Genomic DNA, 15951 nt, shown 5'->3' on the forward strand with positions numbered 1-15951 from the left:
AAACTTCTGGAGCTTTTCCCACACAGTGAATCAAATGGAAATCCTGACCACTGTGAAATAAACTTCTCACTTGCTCTCTCCTGAGGACCCGGAAGAGGGAAAGTCTCTTCACGTGGGGACAGGCCTCCTACCTATGATGAGAGGTAGGAGTGCCTGGTGCCTGCCATCTTCCTTCCCTGGTGCTACCTTCCTCCTCTCCAGCTCTGCTAGCCGCCCCCCACCCACCCCATGCTTTCCTGCCTCATCTCTCACCCCTTCACCTCTTCCTCCTTCCCTTCTCCTTGCATTTCCAGCAGCCTTGCTCTCCCCTTACACATTTCATTGCTGTCTAGTTTGATTTCTCTCTCCCCTTGATCCACACCCCCACCCCGGTGGGTTCCTATGAGCTGGCCACTCATGGGCAGCTGTGACCTATTTGCTCTCTGCAATCACACAGAACATTCCTTGACCACCTACGGAGCCCGGCTCCTGTCAGAGGCAGACCTGGGCAGTCAAGGCTGTGGCTGACCCCTGATCACATGACTCTCTCATGGCAGTCCTGGGATAGCTCTGCCTGTGATAACATCACACTTTGCTGATGCAAATGTCTCTCTCTCTTTTTTTTTTTTTTTGCAAATGTCTCTTGATGCATGTTCACGACTTCCCTTTCCCTTGGAAAACTTTGTCCCCCATTTCTATCCCACCCTCCAGACCCTATTCCTCATACCATTGTGGCAGGATCAGCTTTTATTATCCTGTATCATTTCAATAAATGGCACAAGAACTTCTGCTCGAGCAGCAGGGTCTTCTTGTAAACCTGCCCCCCCCGACTGTTGAGTCCCTCATGGCGTTCCCCGCCACAAAGCGGCAACAAAGTTCCTGTCACAACACCTCCTACCCGCTCCCCCCCTCACCCCGCCATTTTGTTTTCTCTCACTTCCTGGTTTCTCTCCCTCTGCTCTCGGGCACCGGCCTCTTCTCTGTTGGCACCTAGTGGACACTTTCTGTTGTATTTACTTTAAGATTTACACATAGTTCATCCCTAATCACTTTCTGCCTGGCAGGTTAACTCTGATTAAAACCACTTTATGGAAAATGTAGTTTTATAACTCTAAAATGAGGCAAATAAAAGGGCACGGGTGAAGTGAATGATACTTTTGTTGAATGTCTCCATGTTCCAGAACCTTAATAGATGCATCTCTAATCCGCCCAATAACTTTGAAAAAAGCAATTATTTATCCCCATTTTATAGCCAAAGGGCATGCTGAGTGATCAGGTGACCTGCCTAAGGTCAAACAGAGCTAGTTTTGCCAGCCCCTTAATCTGTTCTCTGTCTTGTGTATCACCTTGTTTCACAAGTGAGTTGAACGTCCAAGCTTTATCACAATTTTCTAACGAATCCAAACAACTCTTGATAATAACATTACCCATAGAGCTGTTTAAGGCATTATCTTCAAGTGCCATCCCCATAAACATATGCATATGCCCCAAAGAGAGCAAGGAGGGGGAGAAATGAGCAGAAAGCAGTTGAGGACACCCCAAGGAAAACTCTCACCTCCCTTCTCCTGATTTTGTATGTGATTGGTCCAGTTCATTAGGAGCCACAGACTCAGACTCTCAGAGTTCAAAGTGGTCTTACAGACCATCAAAATCATTCCTTCATTTTACAAATGAGGAAACTGCAACTCAGAGAAATATAAGACTTGCCCAACATACATAGATTTACTTGTTGCCCAACCTAGGAGAGATAGGTTGAATTTTATTGACAAGTAAAATACAATCAATGCATTTGCAAGCCCTGGACGCTTCCATCATCCCAGAGGGAGAGTCATTCCAAATTGGAGGGACACTCATGACATCAGCTATGAGATGATGGAGCTCATACCTTACCCTCCAGGGAGTTAAGAAGACTCTAGATGACCCTAAGATACCTTAGAATTGGGAATGAATGTGTTCTGAATGCACAAAAAACAAACCCACAAGATAAATGGCACCAGCCTATAGCACCTGTCGAAGCAGTCTACATGCACTAAGTCGGAGAGGGCCAAATGACAAGGGAACTGTTAACAAATTTGCAAAAAAAAAAAAAAATCCATATTTACCTAAATGAAGAATGATGCTAGGATTTTCATGGGTTTTCATTCCTATAACTACTCCTACCCCCCTGTAGCATTCATGCTAAGTAGATGACAAAGAGCATAGAATTAATATAGAGCATTAAGATAAACTATGAGTGTTAGTGAAAATGGAAGAAAAAAAAAACACAGCTATGCTGGTATCGTCATCAATGCCTTCCTTAATGTGTGTAACAATATTGGTTCCTGGGCAGTTGGTTTTTTTTTAGTTAATGCCATTTTTTAACAGGATTTCAGTTTCTTCCCATCTGATTAGCAGCATGCCACTTCCCTGGAATCTAGGAAGGAGCTGATGTATACTGAAACCAAATTTGAGGCTTAGAAAATCCTTGAGCTGTTGAAAGGCACACCTGTGTTGTTTGGCAGGTGAGTGGAATCTCAAGTAAAGAATTTCTGCAAATCTCCTGTTCAGTCGGCTAAACTGGTTTTTACTCCTATTGAACAACTCTGGGGGGAGAGGGATCCCCTATTTTTCCTTAATAACCATAATAAAGCCAAAGAAATAACTTCCAGTGCTCATCTCAGTGGCTTGGGTCTCCAAAGTGGAAAAGTTCAAAATATATTTTAAGGCATTAAATGTTGTTATGTCAAATGTATTCATCCATGATAACTCAGTAGTTTCCATAATGGGAAGAAAAAAACTACTTTTTTTGTAAGGACCAAATTATTGTTAATGATGATGTTACTAGGAATTTGGAGAGGTAACCATCCAGCTGTTTTCACTTTTATGTAAATTATAAATTAATTTGTATTTAAATTCAGGCTAGTTTGTTATAAATAATTAAATAAAAATTTCAGTGAACTGAATCTGAATGAAAATAAGGAAGCATTTATCAGTTGAACTTACTCTACCAATCAGTTCACAGATAACTGCAAAGGTTATTTGGGACTCTATAATCTTAAAGTGAAACAGGTCACTTATCTATTAGTTCTTTGTAAAAAATGTGTTCTATGCAGTCCATTTTCATAGTTGGGAAATTCTCATATTGGATTATATGATAATCTGTACTATCTTTAGGTTTCTTCTGACTAAACTGGTTTGGAAAAGCTTCAGTAAAAAACATTCTAAAATAAGTGCCTGATCCATTACATAACATTTGTCAGTATCAAAGAACCTTAACACAGTATTCATTCTCTGGTCAGGTATTTGCAGGCGCTAACATCAGTCCTACAACAAAAGTATGGTGCACTGCAGGAAAGAAGAGGAAGAGCATTTGGGGTTGTCCAACCTCAGAGAAAGGACAAAGGCTAAGAGCAAATTAATCAAGCTCACAGGCATGATGACCCTGGTCTGTCTTAGCTGGCAAAAAAGCTGACAGTGCTGTGCCCAGGTCTTAATTTATGGATGGCCTGTGGCATTTAAAACCCCTTTTAAACTGAAGTTGTGTGTTAGAGTTTCTACAGGGAAAGACTATTTCCTTTTTCAAAGCTTTCAGTCAAGAGATGAATATTCTTTCCCTCTGTAATACACATGATCTGTTTTGCTAAGGGAAATGTTTGCACACTTGTATACGAATCTCAACCACCAGAGACATTCCCATCCTGGTTGCACATTAGAAGCTTTAGCAATATCACCATCAGGCCACCCCCAGAGATCTGGCTGTCATTGTCTGGTGATGGGGAGAGGGAGGGAGTTAAGTGGAGGTGGGAGGTCTAAATTGGAATTCACAGTTTGTTTCCTCTGGAAGCAGCGTTGGCCATGGTAGTCTGGATTTATGGATTTTCAAAGTACAATTGGTAAAGCTACATTATCTATTAAACTTTGGGAGATGGATGTAAAACACCAAACAATTCTTCATCACCCCTTCTTTAAAACAATGTATCTTTCATTCCAAACAATGGAAGTGATAACCAACCTGTTGATAAATCAGGAACCGCTTGAGTGTTGGGTATTCAAGGTCACAACACTATGCTTTTAGCCAGTCAGTGATCTGTAAAGAGAGAAAGAAAGAGAAACAATTTTAGTGAAAGTGAATATCTATCATGAATACCATGAGGAAGACACAAGCAAAATGGCTGACAAACGAGGCCAGAAATAAAGTACAAAACCAACATTGGTACAGTTCACAATTTCAGGAAATTTCATGTGTATGTACTGCTTCGTGATTTTTTATATTTTCCAAATAGTTAAGTGGATCAGTAATAGGCAGATCATTCAGAAAGGAATAGGGCATAGAAATAATAGTGGAAATACGCTGAAGAGCAAGAAACCAGATGATAAAAGCACTATAAAAAGCAAATCATGAAAGAACAGCCGGACACTTTGTAGTTCCTCCTCACAGGAGACCGGTGTGAACAGCAGGGCAGATGAGAAGGATGTGCTTGGGTGGGGCTTCCCAAACTGTCCTTAAGTTTGACTCACCAACGAACTCAACATGACACACCAGGACAGGCTGGAAGCAAACAGCAGTGTGGCCACGTGTGCGGCCTCCACCTTCTTCCCAGTTCCAGTCTCAAAGGGGTGTGGTAACCAAGCACACGCAGGCGCCCACCAACACGCCCCCCCAAAGCTGCTGCCCTGCCCCAGCAGCATTTACCCTGCTGTTTCATGCAGATAGGCAGCATCTGGGTGGAAGTTAAAGATTTGGGCTCAATATAAAGAAAAAAATTTTGGACCTCCCTGGTGGCGCAGGGGTTAAAGACAGCACTATCAAGCTATCGACAGCCTCTGCAGCACAAGTTTTATCCCCTGCCAGGGAGCTACCCACATGGCACTGCAGACCTCTCCTGTCTTGCCCGCTGCTCCCCTCAGCAGTGGATTTCAGTAGATCTGCCTGTTCTGTTACCCACTGTCCCTGGTGAATCCTCTCACCTGCTGCACCTCTGGCCTGTACCCCAGTTCTTGTATGCATAAATAAATAAATCTTTAAAAAAAAAGAAAAAAATTTCTAAAGACTGTCCGAACCAAACCAGGAGGCCTCATCAAGCGCTGAACCTGTGGCCTGCAGCTGAGGGCATGGACTGAGTATTATCTGTAGCCACAAACAGAACTGTGGTAAGCGTGGCATGTTGTCTTAATGGTTTCTATGTTGTAATGACTCTACGGTGGAAGCTCCTCTTCCCTACAGATATCTAATCACCTCTCATTTCATTCTGTACCCATCTGGCTGAAGAAACAAAGAAGTGACAAAGGGGAATTGAGAAATCCATCACAACCAACCCAAGTGTCCCTGCAGAAAGGTTGTGAAACAGGGGTTAGCAACCAGTTTTATTGTAGTGGCCTGATTTATAGGTTTTAGACCTTTGGTTACTTTTGGCAAGAGGTGACTTGTGCAGGCGCATACTAAGAACTGCAAGAACTCGGCAGGACGAATCATAAGACCACAACAAAGTCAGTGTCTTTGCGCTGTCATTTATGCCCAAATGGGTGACCTCAGGAGCTGCAAGTACACCTCGATCTCTGCTTACCTTGAGACTGCAACGAAAGAATGAATGAGTTTATTTTTCAATGAGGTGGGAAAGGTAGAAGTGGCTAAAAAAAAAAACAACAACAAAAAACAAAAGAGGAAAACAAGACAGAGCAGTTTCCACTATGCGGGAACCATCCATTCACAGGACAGACTCACAGAACTGGGCGCTGGAAGGGACGTGCGGACAATGTTCTCTGTGCACATCCTCCGTGTAGTGAGTGCAGAGCCGCCGCGGCCGCTCTGCGGCTGGGGCACTGGAGACGCAGGTGGAGGGAAGGCTCTGGAAGGCTGCGGTGCCACGCGCGCACCCCTGTAGACTCCCCGCACTGCAGGATGTGGAGCCCCCCGGGACAGCGAGCTCTGGACAAGCCGAGCGGGGTGACCCCACACCACGCGGCGGCACGCAAACCTTTCAAGTGCAGCAACCCGAGGGCAGCACAGCGTTACCAGCCCGGGGCCTTTCCGGGCGCACAAAAGGCTTTTCTGCTCTGCTTTCGCGAGGTGCTCGGGAAGCCAAGCCATTTGCCACGGGGAGGGGAGGAGCGGGCGGGGCTAGGGGGAGGGAGGAGGGGAGAGAGGAGGCTTCGCACGTCGCTGCGCTCTGCGCCCGCGCCCCTTCCAGAGGCGCTGCCTGCTCCGCGGCCCCGCGCGCCCCTCGATGCGCGCTCGGGGGCGCGGGCGGGCGCCGGCCGGCCTGGCTCCCCGAGGGCGCGTCCCGGGGCGCGCGCCCACGAGCGCGGGGTCCGTGGGGTGGGGCGGGGCGGGGGCGGGGCGGGGCGGGGCCTGGGCCGGGCGCGCGGGGGTCCCGGCGCCGAGTGGGGACCGAGCGCGCAGCGAGCGCGGCTGCAGCCGGCGGCATGGCGAGCACGGCCTCGGAGATCATCGCCTTCATGATCTCCATCTCCGGCTGGGTGCTGGTGTCCTCCACGCTGCCCACCGACTACTGGAAGGTGTCCACCATCGACGGCACGGTCATCACCACCGCCACCTATTGGGCCAACCTGTGGAAGACGTGCGTCACCGACTCCACCGGCGTCTCCAACTGCAAGGACTTCCCCTCCATGCTGGCGCTGGACGGTCTGCATCCCCGCGGCCCCCGCCCCGGGCTCGGGCCTCCCGGGCTGGCGGGCGGGGGCGCCCCCTCGACCTCCCCGGCCCCCGCTGTACCCCCGGACCGGGCTCCGCCGTGCGTGCGCCGCGCGCTCCGCCAGAGCCCGAGGAGTTTGGGGAGCGTCCCCAGCGCCCCATTCCCTCTGTTCCCGGGCGTCTGTCCTGGGGGGGCGTCGACTCGAGCTGGGGTGTGTGTTGGGGCGGGCGTACAGGCAGGCCTGGGAGGTGGTGGTGGGGGTGACCCCCCCCCCCAAGAGTCGGCGGTGAGGAGAGCAGCTTTGGCGCCGGGATCCCCGCCTTTCGGGGACTGTCAGGGCGCGGGGTTTCAGTGAGGGGGCTGGTCTCCACCGCCGCAGCCCCCCAAAGAGTTGGGTTCTGATGAAAATGGAATCACGTTGCCAGAGGCCCGGAGGGATCATCCTTAACTCCCCCCAAACCTTTCGTTAGTGCCTTTTAAAAGCAGGCAAGAGAAAAGGTAACATATTGCCGGGGTATTTTCTTTTCCTCCCCTGAAAACAACAAAACAAAACGTGACTACACGAGTCTGCCGGGCTCTGACGCTTCCTCCACGTTTTGGGAAAATAATAGCCTTTGTCTGCTCCGCGGAGGGTGAAGGGGGCTGAGTTCGAAGTCAGGGCCACCCTCCGCGGCCGGGCCGTCTCGCTTCTGCTCGTCTTTATTGCAGATCGTGACCTGCATTGTTCTTGTTTGCCAAATTTTATGTTTTATAAGACATACCTGTTGCATTGGAGCAACAGGTAGAGGTTCCCGTAGAAAACTGGCCCCGTTTTAGTTCCCAGAGCACAGTGGATGTCACCAGTCACAGTGATTATTCGAGTTCTAGGTTCCTTACTTTACTTTTCTTTTTTTTTTAAAGATTTATTTATTTATGCATACAAGAACTGGGGTACAGGCCAGAGGCGTGGGGGTGTGTGTGTGAGAGAGGATTCATCAGAGACAGAGTGGGGAACAGAACAGGTGGATCTACTGAAATCCACTGCTGAGGGGAGCAGCGGGCAGGAGAGGTCTGCTGCGCCATTCATAGTGGGGTGCTTAACCCCTGTGCCACCAGGGAGGCCCTCTAGGTTCCTTTCTTCCATGAGTTTTGGGCACAACCCCAGCTGAAATGTAAGGGGGACTTATTCACATTATTTCTAGATTTGGGGTGTTTTCTTTTCGCACTGCACTGCAAGTTTTTATTTGCAGAGCTGAGTAAATAGAAGACAAGATCTAATTCCCTTAAGATGGTGCTTGCCACGAAAAGCAAACTGTTGCTCAATGTGGTATTTGATGGATCCTCCTATAAGGGGAAGGAGTCCGGTTGTAGATGGATGTCACCGGGTCTGTGTCCTGTTGTGTGAAACGGGCAGCTGGGTGCTGTTCTTGCCATGGAATTGCTGTGGAATTTCCTGTACCCCACAGAGGGCATCCAGGTAGATGCTTTGAACTGGGAGGATGTTGTTTCTATCCAGGAATATGGGATTGACAGCTACTGTCCTAAGCACATTCTTTTGTTGTAACTGTATTGTGCCTGAGATCACCGGTTAGACGGGGAAGCTTCCTGCTATAGGACAGTTGGGGGACAAAGAAGAGAGAAATAAATATTTCGTGGAAATTATTGGGTGCAGACGGCTGAAATTTTCACATTACTCATCTGAGATAAGAGTGGATTGGTTGTCAAGATCTGGGGGCAGGTGGGATCGTGAGGAGGAAGGAGGTCACAGCCCTCAATAGTTACACCCCAGTCCCCTTTGACAATGGAGCAAAGAAGAGGGACATTTGTATACAACCCATTTGCAAAATGGCCTTCCCTGGGTGCTCACGTGTCTAGAAAAACACGTGGCGTCACACTCCCCATTGTTTTGGAATGTCTTAAAATGTCTTAAAATGAATAACATTTCTCTTCAAGGTCAGCACGTAGAGAAGTAATTCTCTTTAACGGGTTCCTAGCACTCTTCAGTCTGGACAGGCCGGCTCATCTAACCATTTACCCATTATTGGACATTGGACACTTTTCAGATTTTCACGGGTGTTAGTGCTTTAATGAAAATCTTTGCATTTGTCTCTTGGTGCACATGTATATTGCTGTAGATACTGAGAAATGGTATTCTCAGGGCAAATACTCATGTTAAGTCTCTATTACTTAAATTACAAGCACTGTAATTTATTACCAAATTACTTTCCACTAATAATACATGAGAATAGCTGTTTCTCCACATTCTCACTGCCTTTTATTTTTACCCATTATCCTGGATGACATATCATTTTAATTGGCATTCCCCTGATTATCTCTGATTTTGACCAATTTAGCATGTACTTATTTTTTTCTCCCCCTCTTTGGTGAATTGTCTGTATCTGTGCCAGAGCTTCTATTGTTCCTCTGGTTCAAATAATTTATTTTATAATTCTGGGTGTCAATCATTGATTGGTTATATATGCTGCATTCTCAGTCCACTGCTTGTTTTTTAAATATAGGATGTCTTTTCTCATAGGAAACTTTAAATGTGGACTATCACCAATGTACTGGTTTTTTCCTGCGTGCCAGCCTTTTGTGGCTTGAGAAGACATTCCCTAGCTCAAAGTGATAAGTTTACTTTTCTGTTTCTCCCAGAGTAACATTTTGGGGGATTCAATCACACAACTACATTTTCATACAGAGAGCAGTGGATTCCCGCCACCTACAAAAGGAATGTCCTGGATCAGTCCCCTCTGCTGTGTCCTCCCACAGTTCTGAGGCCTACCCCCATTGCACAGGGACGTCCTGGCATTACCTTTGAAGTGGCGGGAGAAGGCTGCATTCCCATGGGATGTGGTAGCCACTGATCTGAGCAGACCGAGCCTCCCCTCCAACCAGGCAGAAGCTCTAGATTGAGAAAGTACCACAAGGGACAGAGAAGACTCAAGATTCTCTCATGTCTAGTCTTAGGTGGAAAAACAAGCCTTTCAATGCAAGTGATGGAGTCATTATTCTGAATTTCCTATTTGATGTCCAAGCTGATTCCTTACCTTTGGGGGTATCATTGTCCCACAGTTTTCCCTATAAGAAAAGTGAAGCTGAGAAATGCTACATGTCTAGGTTTAGACATGCAGAACTCCAAGTTAGAGTTCTAGAACTCCAAGTCTAATTTCTGCTTGCACTCACTGTTGGTATCATGGAAGGGAAGCTTCGGTGAGTTTCTTCCCACTCACCAGAGTTTATATTATTGATCCGGTGAAGTAAGTGCTCTTACTACTGTTTTATAGATGAGAATATCAAGGCTCAGAGAGGCTAGGCTGTGTAATCTTTGGCACACAGCAGGGAAATAGAACCAGAGCTGAAATTCACAGTTCATGCCACCTAGCACTCTGCCTTCAAAGGATTTGCAAAAAGAACACAAAGCTACTAGCAGAGGAGAAATGTGTTCTTTTTCTCCCCTTCAGTCCAGCAGCCAGCACATGTGCTACTAGGGAATTGTCTCCACCAAGTGGATATTTTCATTTTTGCTGGTTTGAAATGGAAAATAGTGTACACATCATTTGGAAAACACTTAACCTTTAAGGGACACCTTCAAGGTTGCCTCCAATAGACTGCATGCATTTTAAAGTACTGTGTTTTACTAATTGAAGATTTTACAGTTGAGTGAGCTGGTGATTTCTGTTTCCTGCTAACCCATATTCCTTTCAAAGCACCATTTGAACTTCAGTTGAGAATGATTTTCAGCCAGGTTGTTTTAGTATATGCCATCTATTTTTCTTAGTGGGAATGTTTGCCATTTCTTCCAGAAGAATTAACTATAAATTATACTTCAGAGAACTTCTAAGTAAATATGTTCATGCCTCAGCACCTTAATGTGTTAATTAGCTATTAACGGTGTCAGTAAATTAGACCTGTCAAAGATAATGGCCTCCTTGACTGGGTTTTACTACCACTTGACTGGATGGCGCTACTTACAAGCTTTATCCTCCGGAGTTGTGGGAAAAAGCAAGGTTGCAAAATATAAACGCTGAAAGGGTTTGTTGAAAGTAACCTAAGGCTTGAGTGTGGAGAGTTTTACGGACTGGTAGCCCCTGATTTACAAACCTTGGGTTTGCCAACATGTTCTCTTTACAACTAGCAGGGGAGTGCATTGTGTACCCCCAGGAGCCCCAACCCCTGCTTGTTGTTCCTGTTTTAGAAAATGTAGCCACTGACTATGCTGGTGAGGTGTCAAGTTCTTTTGGACATGCAATAAACTAGCAAGTTATTGCTGCTGTTAATACCAGAAAGAGGTTCCTGACCCTCCAAATCAGAGTTCTGGCTGCTACCAGGGAAGAACCCAATCCCATCAGAACCTGCCCTCTTCATCTTTCCCCTGGTTCTTGTGCTTAGACCAAAGCCGGTCCAGTTGCTGTGGCTGAGACAGAAGAACTGGATGAGAAACTCAGAAAAAAAATGTATTATGAGTTGTGGCTAAATATAGTTTGACATCTGCGCTCATTTTCCTAGTCGTGTCAAAGATTGAGTGCATCCACTTGGCGTGCTATCCATTCTTTATCCTCCAGGGAAATTCACCTCATGTTCTAAAGGATCAGACTGTAGGACTTAGCCTTGTGCCTGGCTCCTGCATTTTCTGTTCTAAAGCCTCTAAGCTTCCTAAAATAAGTGCAAATTATGGTGCATGATAAAGTGTTTTATGATATTTAAAAAAAAAAAACAACCCACATACTGTAGAGGTTATATCACACACACTGTTTTTGTCTGTTTAGGATTGCAGTCAGCATCAGCTAAAAGTCTTCTCTCTCTGTGCTTCTACCTGTCGCTGGGTTCTGGCTGGGGGGCTTGTGGATTGAAGTTGAAAATAGACCTGGGTCTGTATTTGGCAGCAGGGGTCCAACAAGTAGCCCTGCAACATGGATTGTTGCTACCCAGATGAGCCTCCATTATCCCATTTTGCTAAAAATCAGTTTCTTTTGCTGTATCTGGTAGCTTCACCATCATTGAAATTATTTTCTGTGTTGAAGTAGTTCATACTCCACAGGAGAAGAACATGGTTCTTGCAGTGTACACTTATTGTGGCTGAAATTTGCTATAATTCAATAGAACATCTCCTCTGCATTCTTCAAAATGAATCATAAGAGTGGAATTATAACTAAAATTTTCATTCTTCCCCAAAGAAACATGGACCAGAGGCCTCTTGCCAGCATTATTCCATGTTTATGATTATTACCATCTTAGAATTGTTTATTGTGGGCTTCACCTGGACAAAATTAACAAATGACTTGCTGTCTTAGCATTTATGAGGTTTTTCAAATTAGAAAGTTTAGTTCCAGATGCACATCTGATGTCCGTGTATGTTCAGTGGCTTAACAAGTAGTTCTTACACATCGTTTGTGCTATCAGTCACTATTTCAGATTGAAATAGTCTCTGTTTCAGATTGAAATGAAAATGACCTTTCATGATAAAAGTTGAATTTGTTTAAATTCTGTTCATTAAAATTTGCTAGTGTCTAGACAAAAGCGGGCCTGAAATTTGCCATCACCCTGACTGTGCAAATAAAAATATGTGACTAGGAAAATGAGTGGTGTAGGAGGAGCCAAGCAAACAGTGTGACAGGCTGGTAGGGTCCTTCGAAAGCATCTGTTTGTATGCAAACATTTCGTTTCACAATTTTATTCTTCTAGTAAACGACCAGTGTTGTTCACAACCCAATTTTATTCTATGTGTCCTGAAAATAATGTCATTAAAATACTTCTTGACTTAGAATCTTCCTACTTCACAGTGATATTTCAGCTGCTTTCATTTACAAGCTTTTCATAATGTTGGAAGATCTAACCCTTGGGGAACTCCTGCTGCCTAATAACACATTTTAATGATCAAAACCATGGAAACATCTATTGAAAAGCCCAGACATGCAAAGGAGTAAGCGGACTGAGAGAGTGGCAGGTGCTGTTTCTCATGGTGAAAGGCTTCAGGGACAATGTAGGCAGATATGGCTGGAATGCTCTTCTTCTTACCCATTTGTAGCTTATATAACTTTTGTTGCCTTCCTCATGCATATGAAAATAATAAGTCAGAGATCTACCCTGACATTTGTGCATAGGTCAAACTGAAAAGTGTGGGACATAAGACAGACACTCCATGTAGATAAACTTGCTCTCCTTTCTTGCATGCGTGTTAACCTGGATGCTTGTTTTCAGAAGCCAGAACAGCCCTTTGGAAGGACAGTGTAAAATGAGTCTGTTTCTCTGGACAGCCGATGTTAATGTAATGACCTGCTCTGATTGCAGGTTATATCCAGGCATGTCGAGGGCTTATGATCGCTGCTGTCAGCCTGGGCTTTTTCGGGTCCATATTTGCCTTGTTTGGAATGAAGTGCACCAAAGTCGGAGGCTCGGAGAAAGCCAAAGCTAAAATTGCTTGTTTGGCGGGGATTGTATTCATCCTGTCAGGTAAGTAGTAACTTTCTTCCAAGCCAGGTACTTCCAGATGATAATGAAATAACACTAACCCTGCTTCTCCTCCACTGATACTTTTTAGGGCTGTGCTCAATGACCGGCTGTTCCCTGTATGCAAACAAAATCACAACGGAATTCTTTGATCCTCTCTTCATGGAGCAAAAGTAAGTAATGGTCTCAGTCTGTATGTTTCTAGCTCGCAGGAAATGTGTGTGCATTAATATTGGTACATAAAATTTCCTAGGATGAACGTGAGACATGCAGATGTATGGTATTTGATGACATCATTTGATTTAAACATTATATGTGCTCCATTGGCAAAAGATGCATTTAATTACTGCATTAGCACTAGTAAATTTTATGTCATGTCTCTAAATAGCTCAAGGCATAGGACTTAATACTTCATCTATTAGAATCATAAAATTGTAGTCAAATAGAAGAAAAGGAGGAGAGTGTAAGTCAGGGAAGAAAGAATGAATAGAAGATGGAAAGCTTGTCTTGATTTTTGTCCATCAAAAATGATATTTGTCAAAGGCTAGTTTCTGGGCCAGTTGGCTTAAATTTATTCTCTTTATTATTGCCTTAACAAGCAACACCTATTAAACCTTTGTGAAGAAACTGTACAACTCTTGGAGGGAATATGGATAGGTTCAGCAATTTTGGAAAACATTATGGAGACTCCTTGAAAAATTAAAAGTAGAAATTCCATGTGATCCAATTATCCCATTTCTGGGTATTTGCCCAAAGAATACAAAAATGCTAATTCAAAGAGATATTTGCACTCCCTGGTTCATCACAACATTAATCCCAGTAGCCAAGAGTTGGAAAGAAGCCAAGTACCCAATGACACATGCTAAGATCAAGAAGATGTGGGTTAGACACGGAATATATATATAAAAAGGTGAAATTCCGCCATTTGCATCAACGAGCTCCAACCTAGAGGGCATTCTGCTTAGTAAAGTAAGCCAGATAATCACGGTCTGACTTCCGTCATATATGATACATAATGAAAACTGATGTGCTAAATAGAACAGAAATGAACTTTTGGGTTATAAGAGTAAACTTAGTGGTTACCAGAAGGGAAGAAGCAAAGGAGATCGATTGTATGGAGGAAAGACAGATTTGAACTTTTAGGGGTGAACATAATGTAGTAAATACAGACATTGATTTATAATGCTGTACATGGGAAACCTATATAACATCATAAACTAATGCTTGGGTGTGCCACAATGAAAATTAAATTTAAAAAAGAAAAGAAACTCTGCCTGATGCAGGTTTTTTTTTTTTTTTTAATGCTCTAGCAGTGGCTCAGATACCCAGATGTGACCGGTTTTGGTTACAGGTGAATGCTTTGGCATTTAGAGATCAGTTCATTTGTGGTTATTGTTTTTTAGCTACAGGCTGTTGCCTTTTACCGTCTCCCTAGGCTCATTTATTTGTATTGGGAAAGGCATGGGATACCTAGTCAGAATAATTATGTCAAATATTTTGCCTTCCATGAGTTATAGCCACATATCTCTGCCGAAACCCATATGTTTATGGATGTGACCTGCAATTCATGAGGCTGGTGATTTCCTTTCAATCTTCTTGTCAAATGTTAGAGAATTTTAAAAAGGAATTATTAAAATGGCTTATCGGTTGTGCATTACTTTTTTTCTGGAGGATGTAGGAATCTTCAGGAAATTGATTTCCTACTGCTGCCTTTAGTATGGGCTGTGTATAAAGAGTATATGTGATGAGAGAAGAGTGTGTGTGTGTATGCATGGAGAGTATAAAGAGCTTACATAAAGAAAATAGTTAACAGGTGCTGAGTACTGTTATATACCAAGCAGAGCACTGCAAATATTATTATTGTATTCTTACAATAGCCTTATGAAATAGGTTCTCTTAATACTTCCTTTTATTTTTAATTATTTTTAAATTTTTATTACTTCTGTTTTTAAAATTGAGGAGATCAAGTAATGTGTCCAAGGGAATTTTGACTAAGCTAGTAGAGTGACAGAGTTGTGACTCAAACCGGCATGCTTACTGTAGAGTGCATCCTTTATAATAATTCTGTTTCATATTTTTGTGGCACTCTGCTCCATAGATTTTTCATCAGGGAAGTTTCTTTCGTACCTTTTTAAATAGTTTTATTCTGAAATTTTAGTAAACGGGACGCAAAGATGATTGCTTTATACCACAGTATAACTTTTGTTATACTAGGCATATGAGAAAAACATATTCTAATAAATCCTCTCCTTGAGAAATGATAGTGATATTTTTCATAATATTTTCACCAGTGTACAGCACCTAAACAGTGAGATGAACACCAGGAATGTGCTCCTGAAGATTAGCAACATTCTAATATTTAAAATATTTTCATTTAGATACCCTATTTCAATGATACATTTTTATTTCTGGGTTTGGCATCATAAATATATAACAAATCCTGATTTATCATAGCTTATTTTATTAAAGGCATCGCTAACTTTTCTGATCATGTTTTCTACATCACGATTTTTATTTTCCTATTATTGAGGAGGTCTTTGGCAGAATCTCAAACATCATTTTCATCTTCCTTCAACGGGTCAAGGCTAATTTGCGCCTGTTACTTCTATTTGTCCTATGTGTGATTTTTTTAAATGCTTGTAAAGCTGTTCAGTCACCTAATTCAGTTTAGTACATTAGGAAGTTGTTATTTTCTTTTCAGACTTTGGTTGATCTTAGGTCAGTAATTATAGACTCTGAAGGGTTTTTCTCTGTTCCACATTCTTGGTGCCAACCTGAGCCGAACTATCCCAATGCTCAGCCTCCCAACATCCTCTTTGTAGCTCTGCCTACTCTCTCTGTCAATATTCCCATCAAAAAAATCAGGATTACCACTGTGCTTCTCTCCGAGAGCACTGTGAGAGCTGAGAGA

The 15951-nt window shown here is 43.7% G+C and overlaps 1 protein-coding gene across 6 annotated transcripts in view; it reads left to right on the plus strand.

The window, feature by feature from the left end:
- CLDN10 (claudin 10) overlaps window positions 1-15951 on the plus strand; it is a gene marked incomplete at both ends in the record, with an annotated part of 93166 nt that overhangs the window by 63985 nt on the left and 13230 nt on the right. For 4 of the 6 annotated variants that reach the window (XM_084234989.1, XM_084234992.1, XM_084234990.1 and 1 more), the window contains 2 exons: window positions 12882-13043; window positions 13132-13213. In XM_084234989.1, the coding sequence (XP_084091115.1) occupies window positions 12882-13043; window positions 13132-13213 (244 nt within the window). Of the gene's footprint in view, window positions 1-6381; window positions 6602-12881; window positions 13044-13131; window positions 13214-15951 lie in introns of those variants that run through there. The other 2 variants (XM_084234988.1, XM_084234991.1) reach the window with 1 other exon arrangement.

The sequence above is a fragment of the Talpa europaea genome (genome assembly GCF_964194135.1).
Source record: "Talpa europaea genome assembly, chromosome: 6".
Classification (NCBI taxonomy): Eukaryota; Metazoa; Chordata; class Mammalia; order Eulipotyphla; family Talpidae; genus Talpa; species Talpa europaea.